Below are 14,069 nucleotides of genomic sequence, written 5' to 3' on the forward strand. Positions count from 1 at the left end.
GTACTTCCAGGTTTCGGTGGTCTGCAACCCGAAAAAACGCAACCTGAAGCGGCTGTAACCCGAGGTGTGGCTATAATAACAATATGATTCTAAGGTTTGTCCACTGTGTGAGCTATTTTATGCTTAGTGACAGAGTCACTGTGCCTGAAGCTTCTGGCTTAAACTTCAGCTTAGTTGGTAGAGCTCCAGGCGTCAGCAAACTTTTTCAGCAGGGGGCCGGTCCACTGTCCCTCAGACCTTGTGGGGGGCCGGACTATATTTTGGAAAAAAAATATGAACGAATTCCTATGCCCCACAAATAACCCAGAGATGCATTTTAAATAAAAGCACACATTTTACTCATGTAAAAACACGCTGATTCCCAGGCCGGATTTAGAAGGCGATGGGGCCTGATCCAGCCCCCGGGCCTTAGTTTGCCTACCCATGCTCTAGACTCTTAATCTCAGGGTTTTGGGTTCAAGCTCCATCTAAGGCAAAAGATTCCTGCATTGCAGTGGGTTTGACTAGATGACCCTAATGGTCCCTTCCAACTCTGCAATTCTTAGTAAGAGCAGTTCAACAGCGGACTACCTGGGAATGTTATGGATTGCTTCCATGGAGGTTTATAAGCAGAGGCTGGATGGCCCTCTGTCATGGATGCTTCAGCTGTAAAGGTAAAAGGTAAAGGGACCCCTGACCGTTAGGTCCAGTCATGACCGACTCTGGGGTTGCGACGCTCATCTCACTTTACTGGCCGACGGAGCCGGCGTACAGCTTCTGCGTCATGTGGCCAGCATGACTAAGCCGCTTCTGGCGAACCAGAGCAGCGCACGGAAACGCCGTTTACCTTCCCACCAGAGCGGTACCTATTTATCTACTTGCACTTTGACGTGCTTTCGAACTGCTAGGTTGGCAGGAGCAGGGACCGAGCAACGGGAGCTCACCCCGTCGCGGGGATTCAAACTGCCAACCTTCTGATCGGCAAGCCTTGGCCTCAGTGGTTTTTAGACCACAGCTGAGATTCCTACATTGCAGTGGGTTGGACTAGATGACCCTTGGTGACCCCTTAGAACTCTATGATTCTATGATTGAAAGAGCCAGGGGGTAGTGCAGGACCTGGGTTCAAATCCTCACTCTCAGCCCTACCTACTTCACAGGGTTGTTGTTGGTGATTAAATGTGAAAAGCCCTGCATGCCAACTTTTTTGCTTCTTGGTGGAAAAGGCAGGAAATAAATAAAATAAAATAAAATAAAATAAAATAAAGACAGACCCCCCCCCCCAAGTGCGGTCTGCAAATGGTACCTGAGCCCAACATCCCTCTCCCCATCTGCAATTCCTGGCAACTGACATTCACAGAATCATCGGGTTGCAGCGTTGGAACCAAAGGCTCATCTAATTCACCCCCCTACAAGAAGCTCCTTGGATGGGGGAAAAATAGAGAAGTGAATTAGATAAATGCAATAAACAAACAGCGCCCATATTTTTCAAATAGCGTGCTCGGGATCTGAAAACCAGCCTGGGGCGTTAAACTCTCTCAAGTCTCCCGCTTTGATCCGAACAAGGTCAAAGCTCTCCATTCCGTGGTTGGGTGGGGGTAGGAGAGGGGGCGACGACTTGGGAGGTCGCCACGCCTCCTGCCCTGCAACGACCCCACCCTTCTTTTCGGCAGCCGTGACTATTTATACCCTTAGTTTGCAAAGCTTTCTCACACGCGTTTGCGGGGTCGAGGATAGATCGCTGTCTTTTCTTCTCTGGGGAACGTGTGGATTACTGTACTGGAAATCATCTTTCGTCCAGCTTCCAGCAGCGCCCCTTTGGCTACAGAGAGTAGGATCGTCTGCCTAAAACCCTGAGGTTGGTTCCTTTTTACAATTGCTATGAAGTCTTTTTTTTCTTCAAATTGCCCACGTAGCCAGATTTAGCTTAAACCGCTCGGTTGTACTGGGTTTAAGCGAGACATGGCTGCAGCGGCGATTTGAAAAACACAATTGCGCACTGTAAACACGTTAACGCATTGGCAGGATTTTAAGAACACTTGTAATTTTAGTAATAACAAATTTAGTTGGAATCGAAGGTGCTGCTACTGGAAGGATTTTTTTATTATTATTTTGCTTCGACTACGGCAAAATAATTTTTGATTTTGATTAAAAATCAAAATACAGGCTACCTACCTGTAACTTGTAATTTTAGGGACACTATAGAAAATCTGAAGGAAAAAAATATGGTAAAGGAACCAGGAGGGGGGGAGGAAAGTCACGGGATTCAGGGAATCCCGGGGGGGCGGGCGGTTTAATATTGCTTTAGTATATTTTTGTATTTTTCATTTTTTGTTACTGTGTGTTTTTATTCTGTATAAAACCTAGTAAAATGTTATATATTTTCGCATTACGAAAGGCAGTCCAAAACATCCAGAGGGCAAGCCGTTGCAGTTATTTGAAATTATGTTCTGCAAATAACAGCATCGGCTTGCCCTTTCGATGACTGCGACTACCTTTCGTAATGCGAAACCTCCAGAGGTCTAGCAACTTGGCGTGCGCTCCCGTTGACGCAGGGATTTGCTCCGGGGAAAAGCGGAGTGTGTGTGGCTCTGTCCCAATTGATAGATCCGATCTTTAAAAATCAAATAGAGATGGGAGTAGCGGGATTGGGGGCCTGGACAGAGAGGGGAGTTTTCTGAAAACTTTTGCCGGCAACCAGAAACTCTTTTCTCTCTCTCCCGACACCGCCGTCGCCAAAAAGGGATGTTTGGCACGTTGGGGAACCAGGGGCGGACTGCATTGCAAGAAGGGTCAGTGGCGCAGCATATGCCGTCGCTGCCCAGGGCAGGCGCGTTCCCAAGGGGCGCGGGGGGCGCGCTCCGAGGGGCGCGGAGAGTGCGCTCCCAGGCGCGGGATAGCCGCGCGCGCGCACCCACCGATCCGGCTTCCTTCCCGCTCTCTCCCTTGCTTGCTTGCCTGCCTCCTCCAGCTCTGAGCGCGGGGCAATTGCGCACCACCTGCCCGTGACTCCCGCGCCTACAGCCAGGGGAAGGCGAGAGCTGCTGCTGCTGCGCGCTCCCGGCTGGGGAAGGCAGGCAAGCAAGCAGGACGGGAAGGAGACGCGCGCGCACCCACCGATCCGGCTTCCTTCCCGCTCTCTCCCCTGCTTGCTTGCCTGCCTCCTCCAGCCCTGAGCGCGGGGCAATTGCGCACCGCCTGCCCGTGACTCCCGCGCCTACAGTCAGGGGAAGGCGAGAGCTGCTGCTGCTGCGCGCTCCCGGCTGGGGAAGGCAGGCAAGCAAGCAGGACGGGAAGGAGACGCGCGCGCACCCATCAATCCGGCTTCCTTCCCGCTCTCTCCCCTGCTTGCTTGCCTGCCTCTTCCAGCCCTGAGCCCGGGGCAATTGCGCACCGCCTGCCCGTGACTCCCGCGCCTACAGCCAGGGGAAGGCGGGAGCTGCTGCTGCTGCGCGCTCCCGGCTGGAGAAGGCAGGCAAGCAAGCAAGCAAGCAGGGGAGAGGACGGGAAGGAGACGGGCAAAGCGGCACAGCAGCAAGAAGCTGTAAAAATGTGTGTTTGGAAAGCGGGGAGGCGAAAGCCCTGGGGAAAAATTTGTCTGCACTCATGGGCTTATTCAGGATTTTTGTTTGCTATGCGTTTTTCTTGCTTGGGTTCGGGCAGCTGCCACCCCCCCCCCCCACCACGCCGGCTGCGCCCATGCATGCAAAAGATTGTGAGGTTGAAAAGGAAATGCTTCAGGGAAACTTCTGCGTAACGACAGCCCTTCGGCCCCCCCTCGCTCATGCACGCGACCTATCTAGGCTCCGTTTCTCGCTCTTTGAAATCTTAAGACGTGGGTAGGCAAACTTAAGGCCCAGTTGCCTTCCGGACGGTCGCGGAATCGGCGTATTTTTACATGAGTAGAATGTGCAGTTTTATTTAAAATGCATCTCTGGGTTATTTGTGGGGCATAGGAATTCGTTCATTCCCTCCCCCCCCCAAATATAGTCTCCCCCCCAGGGTCTGAGGGACAGTGGTCCGGTCCCCTGCTGAAAAGGTTTGCTGACCCCTCTCTTAAGATGTTCTGCCCTTGAATGCTGAGAAACCCCTTTTGCATCCCGTTGGGAGAAAACTGAATGGGCAACTTTCAATTAGAAGCAGGGAAGATCTTTGCTCCCAGCCCCCTTTAGAGCTATTTCATAGTCAACTCCCCCTCCATCAAAGGCATGAACCCTTCTCATGATACTATATTCCCATCCTGACTTTTAAACATGCCAGTGTCCATTTTTATTACTCCAGTTTGTATCCAACTAAGAACAAGTAGTTCATAGCTTTCTTAATTCCAGCAGGTCTCCTCTGAGCAAACCTGCTGAAATTAAGAAACCTATGAACTTCTGTGGGGCCTACTCTGAGTAGGACTAGCATTGGGCACAACGCCATATTTGTACGTTAGTTGCAAATTGCTTTGGCACTATTATTATTTATTGTGTAATGGGAGGTTATGTGTGACTGTGTGTGCAAGTGTAAACACAAAATATATACACAGCTCAAGTGTGTAAAACGAACAAATTTGTAGTGGTACCTTGGTTTACAACCATAATGTGTTCTGGAGGTCTGTTTGTAAACCAAAACAGGTTGTAACCCAAGGCATGCTTTCGCCAATGGGGCCTCCAAATATTTTTTCTCTCGTAATAATAAAAAAAGGGTTGTAATCCAAAAAAAGGTTGCAAACTGGGACACGCACTTCGGGGTTTGACGTGTTTGTAATCCAAAACGTATGCAAACCAGACTGTTTGCAAACCCAGGTACCACTGTAGTTAAAAGCAAATATTGAAAACATTCAGAAGATTAAAATCCAGGGCAGTTAGTAAGAAAGGAAACACTTCTACATGTCAGGATTACATGGTGTGTTACAGAAATTAATGGAAAATTTCTAAAAATTTGTTGCCCCCCCCCCCCCCGCTAAATGCATTACACATAAAGTTAAGGGAGAAAAAGAGATGTTCAACAAATGGTTTTCCTCTGAGGTAAAGTTAAATTAGCTCTAGAAATGTACTGCAAAAAAACCAGTCATTTTTATCTTTCTTTATTAAAAAAATAAATGTCTGGATAGGCTTGCCTAAACAAAAATGTTTTAAGTGGGTGCTGAAAATAATTCAGCAAGGATGCCTGTTTGGTGTCAATAGACAGGCAGTTCCAAAGTTTAGGTGTTACCACACCCTGCATCAATTTAGCACCTCTTTTTGCTCACCTGTATTTAAATTGTTCTATGTATATTTTTGGGAGGGGCCATTGGTCAGTCTCATCTGGGGTGCAGTTGTCTGGGGTTGCAGGGGGCGAGTGGGTGGTAGACCCATTACGTTTTGGGGAGCAGGGTCCCTAAGACAGCATCCCAGGAGCCCCAGCACCCCAAAGGCGACTTCTGCCTCACCACTGCAAAGTGCTGGTGCTATTTGCCCTCTTAGTAGCTAAATAGGTGCTTATATGCAGACTCACTGCAAAACATGGTCTGGAGCTTCATTAACTGCAAACCCTGAAATTTGGGGGCCCCTCCAAACTGGTGCCAAAGTTTTGCAATCCTTTCGCACTGCCCCTGAACCGTGTAATTGACTAGCCCCTGGTTCATAGTAATACATCAAACTGGGATCGCTAGAACAGGCATAGGCAAACTCGGCCCTCCAGATGTTTTGGACATTGGGTTTATTTGGTTAGATTTACAGATTATAGCCATCATCCCTGACCACTGGTCCTGCTAACTAGGGATCATGGGAGTTATAAGTTCTGTGTTTTTAAAAAATGTTCTTTTTTTTCACATCCAGACATTTAATAATGTTACGCCATTCTAAATTTCAATCACACCACAGTTGCCTGTTCTGTAATGTGAAAGGAAGGTTAGAAATGTAGATCCTGCCTTGTTTAGTGTTGTAGCACCTACTCTACTTGCCTTCTGATCAAGCGCTTTTACGGCGCTTTTACGGTTGAGGGAATTTTAATAAGTTTTAGTTTTTTCGAAAAAATGTTTCAAAATGCAATGGGGTACCCTCCCTTGATGTTACAGTATTATCTTTTTTAAATTGATTTGAGGCTTTTAAAAAGCACACACAAAAAACCCAAGCAGTATAGAAATTCTATGAAATAAATTAATGCTATATTTCCAATAGTTTCTGAAACAGTGCCATGACCACACATGTTTCCTATTTCTGATGTGAGGCTTTTGCTTGTGGAAGAAAGTGCAGCAACAGGAAAAAATTGTATGTGTGTGTGTGGGGGGAAACACATGGTTTGGAGAAGAGTAAGTGACAAACTTGCAGAGAATAAAATCAACTTTTCTGCAAATCATCTGCACCTTGTTGTGAGTTGCAATCACTATGAGGTCCAAAAGACCTTGGGGATCAGTACAGAACCTGCAGGTTCTGACTTGGGAAATAAGGAGTTTCCAGCAACTTGGATGAATCCAAAAACTACAGTGCACATTTAAGCTCATACAAATTGCCTTCCATTAAATTTCAATGGGTGCTTCTATTGAAAAGCAGTGATTGATTGATTTTCTCTCTCTTTCTCTCCCACCAGAAAAAACTAGACTCTGCTGGATTGCTTCACAGTGACTGCCTCTTGCAGAATGGGCAACCTGCAGAATAAGATGGAGAGGACAAACGAAAGGAACTGGTTGGGACCACAGTTCAGCATGAAAGAGGCATGGAGTGGTTCCCAAAACCCTATGGAAGAATCTCCACTGGAGCCTTCCCAAGAGGATGATAAGAATTTTGTCCTGGCATTGGAGAGCAGCATGGAAGAAGAGAAGGAACCGTCCAGTTCTGACGTGCTGAACTTGCCGCTTCCAGCGCAAGCAGAAGCACATTGTGTCCAGGTTCCCCTGAACAGCACCCCAGGCGAGGTCCCAAAGCTGCGTAGAAGCAGGCGCCTCCTAAGACAGTCCTCCTCCCTTGAGCCAGAGGACACCACCACTATGGAGCCACCAGCAAAAAGGCAGAGGATCTCTTTTGTGTGGAGATACTTCACGACAACAAGTAAATTTGTGGTCCAGTGCCGTGTCTGCCATAGGGCCGTTCGCCTTGGGAGGCCTGATGGTTGCCAACTGGTGGGAACCACGGCAATGCACAGTCACATGATGCGAAAGCACAGAGACGTCCTTGACAAGGCGTCAGAAAGTGGCAAGACTGCATCTTCCAGGCCTCGAACCCGGTCTGTCTCAGGCACCTTGAGGTCTCACTCCGCTCTTAATGAGGTAGCAGGAAGTGGCCAGATGACACCCTCCAGGCCTCACACTCGGTCCATGTCAGGCAGTTCTAGATTGCAGTCCACTCCGCCGACCTGTGTGGCATGCCAGCCAATGGAAGTCACTTTGCTAGAGAGCAACAGCAGCCAAGATTTTGAGTCCAGAGATGGCAACACTATGCTGGTACCGGAGGACTGTGCAAAGGCAAGGGCACTACCAGGACTCAAGGAAGGAGGAGCCTCTGGCTTCAAAAGGCCCCAAAAGAACCCACTTCAAAAGGTTGCCGCCAACATGGAACCATCAGCCCATCGTGGGGAAACGTCTTTTGTGTGGAAACTCTTCGCCAAGGATGCCAATAGCAAATTTGCGGCCCGTTGCAGTCAAACTGTTAGTCTTGGGAAGCCCAGCGGCTGCCAGCAGGTGGGAGCCACCACAATGAACAGCCACCTCATGAAATGGCACAGAGATGTGGCTGACAAGGCCGAAAGAAGCAGCAGTACAACACGCTCCTTCCCTCCTAGGCAGAAAGAAAAGGCAAATGACCGGCTCTGTGGAGGAAAGATGGAAGAGCTAGGCTCTGTGGCAACTGACGCAGGGGAAAGAGCAAGGGTGGCTCCTCACTTTGTCCAGGCGAGGGACAGTGTGGCAGCCTCAAAGAGAACCGCACAGGAGATCCTGGGCGAGGAGGACGTCCTTGGCTCTGACGCTCGGCGCCAACGTTTCAGGCATTTCCGCTACCAGGAGGCCGAGGGGCCCCGAGAGGTTTGCAGCCAATTCCACCGCCTCTGCCAACAGTGGCTGAAGCCGAGGAGACTCACCAAGGCTCAGATGCTGGACCTGGTGATCCTGGAGCAGTTCCTGGCTGCCCTCCCCCCGGAGATGCAGAGCTGGGTCAAAGATTGTGGGCCGGAGACCAGCGCCGAGGCAGTGGCCCTGGCTGAAGGTTTTCTCATGAGCCAAGCGGAAGACCAGAAGGAGGCTGAGGTGAGAGACTGTTTTGCTCTGGTAATTCCGAGGCCCTAAAATCCTTTATTTGCATTTGGATTCACTGCCTCGCGAAGTGCTGATCAATCTTCTAGCTGATAAATTAGACCCTCTCAGGTGCTGAGATCTGCAGATGGGGCCCTCTTGGTAGTCCTGCACCCTCAGGGGTTTGGTGGGTGGCAGAAGGCCTTCTCTGTGGTGGCCCCTAAGCTGTGGCACTCCTTCCCCACAGAGGCACATCTGGTACCTACATTATACGGCTTCCAGCGAATGCTGATGACGCTCATTTTTGCCCTGGCTTTTGAGGTGTATGCCTTTAGGACTCGCCTTCTATGAATCCAATTTTTGAATTGTTTTTAGTATTGTGTTTTACTGCTGCAACCTGCCCTGGGACCTTAGAGTGAAAGGGAGGGTAAATAATAATTATTAATGATGATGATACCGTATTGGCCCGAATATAAGCCGCTCCCTTCCTCGCTTTCTCCCTTCCCGGCCTTGGGGGAGAGGACATGGGACTACGCGTGGGACAGGCACCACTTTGCTGTGCTCCTGGCTGCATACTGGATAATTTTTGTAAGGTCGTGAATATAAGCTGCACTTTTAACTTTTCACGGTCGGAATTTGGGGGGAAAGTGCGGCTTATATACGGGCCAATACGGTAATAATAACTTAATACTTGAACATTGATTCATCTTGCGTTATTTAATGGCACCCCTGGCCTTTGCCTGACCTGTTTCCTGTCTCTCTCTCTCTCTCTCCCCCCCCCCCCACACTTTCTTGCATGGGTTCCTATCTCAGGCGCAGGAGATGTCATCCAAAGCAACCTCACGTTTCATGGAGGCAGAGAACACCCTGCCAGATGCCACCGAGAGGCCGCTCTTCAGGGAGATCAAGCAGGAGGCTGACATGGGCACCACCTTTCTGGGTAAGGACCATAACGGAGCAGGCTTCAACATAGCCTCTCCTTCTCTTGAATATGCCTGGATCCTGTGGTTAAATTACGGAGCCTAAAACGCCTCCCCGTTTTCTTTGTCTTCTCCGTAGGATGTCAAACAACGTTTGGAGACAGCGAGATGGCCCCAGAGGTTCCTTCTAGGCCTCCTCCTCTTTGTGGTGGACTGGAAATGGCTTCTGCTCAGTTGGAACAGGTATGGGGTGGGTGGAATAGTTGGGGAGATGGGCAGGGGACCATCCAGGTTCCTTTTTCAGACCCTGCAAGAGGTGTGGGATTTGATGGGACATCCTCCTTTCAGGCTCCCGTGTCCCTTGAGGAGGTGGCAGTGCATTTCAAAGAGGATGAATGGGCTCTGCTGGATCCGGAGCAGAGAGCGCTGCACAAAGAAGTCATGGAGGAGAATTATGCGAGTCTGGTATCTCTAGGTAAGGCTCCTCCTTGGTTTTGGCTGCTAGATCCTGAAAGCAGGAATAGTTGCTGCTCTTTGTATGCGGCAGTGCATTGTGGGAAACGTCACGGCGTGTGACAGGGCCTTCTTTCAGACGTCTACATAGCTGTCAACTTTTCCCTTTTCTTGTGAGGAATCCTATTCGGAATAAGGGAATTTCCCTTTAAAAAAGGGAAACGTTGGCAGCTATGCGTCTCTTAAAAACTTTACTTTTTAGTCTCATCTTTACAATATGGATTTCCCCTCCCCTTCAGCCAGCTAGTATCTGTTGCTGTTTTACTGATGTTTGTAAACACGTTTTACAGATATTAATTTTCATTATTTTAAAGTTTATTTATACTTTTCAAATTCATACATTTCATTAATTTCACAATCGTTTTAACATTTCAAAGTTTGGCTTCCTCCGCCCCCCCCCCCCTTTCGACGGTTCCTTAAATTTATTTTTTTAATATCTTCTGCATATACAAACACATTTAATTTGCTCATTTAATTATCTACTTTAAATATAAACTCGAATGAAACTGCAGGTTATTGCACTAACCCTGCCAATGTTTTTATCTGTTTGCAATTTATCAGTAAATATTCACTAAGCCATTTCCATTCTTTTATAAAAAGTTTATCTTGATTTCTTATTCTTCCGGTAAATTTCGCCATTTCTGCATAGTCCATAAGTTTTTGCATCCTTGCTATTGTAGTCGCATACATAAATAAATTTCTATACAATTTAGGTAGTTCTGTCCCTAAATTTCCAAAAGAGAAGCTTCTGGTTTTTTTTCTTTCTTACAAAGGTTATTTTGAACATCCTCTTCAATTCATTATATATCATTTCCCAATAAGCTTACTGGCTGACCATTTTACAGATATTTATTGACTGATTTAACGAGCTGCCTTGATATATGCTATGAAAGTGCAAATCAAAAAAATTCAAATAAATAAATAGTCAGTTAAATAAGCTCTGGCCCCATCCAAGCTATACATTTAAGACAGCATTATACCATTACCCAGGCCTATGGCTATTAAATAATCTATGATCTGTAAAAGTGTGGGGACTATTATTATAATTAGGTTGTCTGTTAGAATGCTCTTTATTATGTTTTTGTCATTGATGCTGCGTAATGTGTTTTAATGTTGTACACCGCCCTAATAATATCTTCTTTCTCTTAAAAAAGGACTACCAGTTTCCAGATCTGACATCGCTTTGCAGAAAGAATGGGAAAATGCATTCACTGAGGGCTGTGAAGAAGAGGAGAAATTAGCAGGTAGGAGCTGAATTGACATGAGGCTCCCTGCATTTTTAGCCTAGCAAGCTATGCAAACACCTGGCAGACATTTTTATTTCTGTGTGACCAGACTCCCGTGCCCTCCTTAATTCAACTGGTGGGCACCAGAGGCAGGCAGGACCAGTGGCGTAGCGTGGGGGGTGCAGGGGGGGCCGGCCGCACCGGGCGCAACATCTGGGGTTAGGGCAAATCCATGGGTTAGGGGGCGCAAATCCACGGGTTAGGGGGCGCAAATTACTTGTCTTGCCCCGGGTGCTGACAACCCACGCTACGCCACTGGGCAGGACCTTTTTGGTAGTGTCTCCTGCACTCTGGAATTAATTTCTGAAAAGATATACAACAGGGGCTCCCCTCAGTTTAAGAAAGTCTTTATAAAAGCTTACCTGTTTTCTCTTACCTGTAACTGAATGCCGAAGAGGTAGCTCTCTACCCTGGCCTTGAGACCTGAGACATGTTTTGAGAGCCTGCCCCTTTCCCAGGACTGTAATTTTTAAAATTCTTTTTAAAACTACAAATTTTAGATTGTTGTAAACCACCCCAGGACCTGCTGGCAGAGGGTGCGTAATAGATTTACTAATGCTAATAATTTATGCTACTTATTTCACGCACAAAAATACTTAGCACTTGATTATAGAAAAACCTCAAAGCAAGGCACATGTTGTATCATCGAACTACAGCTATTTCCTTGCAGGATTTGGGTTGTGCTTCAGAGTTAAAACAGAAACCAAGGGTAAATTCAAATCATTAAAAATGGTAATAAACTACAAACACATCAGTATTCTAGATATCTGGGTAGACTTGCCTGAGCAAAAAACGTTTTTAGCAGGCCCCAAAAAGAGTACAGTGAAGGCACAATATGCAGGGAGTTCCGAAGTATAGAGACTGCCATACTAAAATATCAATTTCCCCAAAATGCGGAACATATTATGTGGCATGTGCAACAGTATCGGTTATTATTTCCTTTTCACCATCAGAGGCTGTTTGATGGAATTGAAAGGGATCTGCCTCCCCACTTAATATTTTCTGCTTTCTTTGATTTCTTTGAGTTTCCTTCCTTATTTGAGGACCTGTTCCTGATTTCTCTCTCGATTCTTTCAGGTGATGGGAGTGATAGTGATGAGGAAAACAGTCCTCAAAGAAAGCAGAAGCAGAAGAAGCGCTTGACGTCTGTAGGGACTGGCTTCCGTGGAGTTCCAATACTGGCAGAACGTCATGCAGGAAACAAAAGGAATATTGAGAATGGAGAGAGGCTGTTGATGTGCTCAGAGTGTGGAAAGGGTTTCATTGGCTGGAAGAACCTTACTAAACATCAGAGAATCCACATGGGAGAAAAACCACATGAATACTCAGAGAACAGGAAGCCATTCTCTCGCAGCTCAGACCAGGGATTCCATGTTGGCACAAAGCCCTATAAATGCTCAGAGTGTGGAAAGAGCTTTGTTCAGAGCACGTACCTGCGAGTGCATAAAAGAATTCACACAGGGGAGAAGCCGTACAAATGCTTCGAGTGCGGAAAGAGCTTCGGCTGGAGCGGAAACCTCAACAGGCACCACAGAATCCACACAGGGGAGAAGCCGTATCAATGTTCCCAGTGTGAGAAGAGTTTCCGTCACGGATCAAGCCTTAAACTTCACCAGAGAATTCACGGAGGTGAACGCACTTTATAAACATCGAGGTTTTGGTGGAATACATACGTTAATTCGCATTACAAAACTTGCACTTGGGAGAAACTCAACGGCCCTCCAGCTGTTTTGGGACTACACTTCCCATCATCCCTGACCACTGGTCCTGTTAACTAGGGATGATGGGAGTTGTAGTTCCAAAATACCTGGGGGGCCAAGTTTGCCTATGCCTGGATAGTGGAGCGTGGATATTCTGGTATCCCTTCAGGAGAAAGCACATGAATAATTACAGCAACCTTCACAATCTGATGCCCTCCAAATGTTTTGGACTACAATTCTCATCGGCCGCGTGCATCACAGCCACTGGGTTCCCCCAAAGAACATGGGTGGTGTTTGGTATTTTGTAGCAAAAATCCACCTTCCCACCAAAATACAGAACAACCACATAGGATTTGCACCAACCTGGAGCTACGATACTTTTATCACTGTCCCGTTGTGTTTGAAAGGAACTATTGGACAGCACTTTGATTGACTTGTTTATTTCTAGAGTCACGTTTCCCCCTCATTATGACTTACTGGCATTGCATTGCAGTAGGATGTGAGGTTTTTCATCGTTTCTGCGGCTCCTGGGCTGCCTCAGGTGTAGCAGTGCAGAAAGGCGAGCGTACTAAACCACAAATGCAATGCAATGAGCTCTTTCTGCTTAGTTTTGTACACAGCACACACATTTTGATAAATAACAACCTTTTGCATTGCCTTGGCGACATTTGAAAATAGGTCTTGGAGATGCCAGTTTTGTGCGGATGCCTTTTGGATATCTAGACTGGATTTGGAACACATCAAAGAAGAGTTTCAGTTAAATGTGTTGTAAATTTAAACAGGGAAATCCGGGAGGGAAAGATGGGACTCCACAGCGCCATCTGGTGGCACAGTGTTATATTGCATACACAACACTTTTTCTTTACTAGCCTAGCCGAGTCCTTAATGTGATGAGCACTATGTATATAATGTGTTATGTGTATTCTTATTTTGTTACTATTTGTATTTGTTATATAAGGTTATTTTTTATCTGTTGAATTTGCAAATAAACGGTTTTTTTAAATGAAACAAAATTTTGGGGGGGGGGAATTGTGTTATATGATCTCGGCAGGCACTCCCAGTCACCAGTCTAGCTGCCGAATTCTGGATTAGTTGCAGTTTCCGGGTCACCTTCAAAGGTAGCCCCACGTAGAGCGCATTGCGGTAGTCCAAGCAGGAGATGACCAGAGCATGCACCACTCTGGCAAAACGGTCCACAGGCTAGATTCTCTTGCAACACATTCTCTTGCCCTTCAGAAGAGAAGGACATCCCTTCCTTCTCTATCCCTTCCTCTTTGAGCTTCCATATCTCCTGGAAACCTTGCCCTTGGTCTTCAGGATTCCCTATTACGGACACTCCTATCTCTCAGTTGCTGGATCAAAACAATTTTAAATGTAATCACTCTATTTTGGAGTTATTATGTTTACTGCATTTGTCAGACACTTTTTCTTAGTGGAAAAAAAAGAGTCTCAGAGCAACCTAACCAGATAAACTAAAACACCTAAT

The 14,069-nt window shown here is 46.9% G+C and overlaps 1 protein-coding gene across 1 annotated transcript; it reads left to right on the plus strand.

The window, feature by feature from the left end:
• The first annotated feature begins 1,690 nt into the window (after positions 1-1,690).
• On the plus strand, positions 1,691-13,561 carry LOC114592458 (uncharacterized). Its single transcript, XM_077925278.1, has 7 exons — positions 1,691-1,834; positions 6,529-8,179; positions 8,978-9,104; positions 9,224-9,327; positions 9,433-9,559; positions 10,752-10,841; positions 11,961-13,561. The coding sequence occupies exons 2-7, from the start codon at positions 6,578-6,580 to the stop codon at positions 12,527-12,529; spliced, it is 2,619 nt and encodes an 872-aa protein (XP_077781404.1). The 5' UTR covers positions 1,691-1,834; positions 6,529-6,577; the 3' UTR covers positions 12,530-13,561.
• Positions 13,562-14,069: the final 508 nt, after the last annotated feature.

This window comes from Podarcis muralis, chromosome 2 (assembly GCF_964188315.1).
Source record: "Podarcis muralis chromosome 2, rPodMur119.hap1.1, whole genome shotgun sequence".
Classification (NCBI taxonomy): domain Eukaryota; kingdom Metazoa; phylum Chordata; class Lepidosauria; order Squamata; family Lacertidae; genus Podarcis; species Podarcis muralis.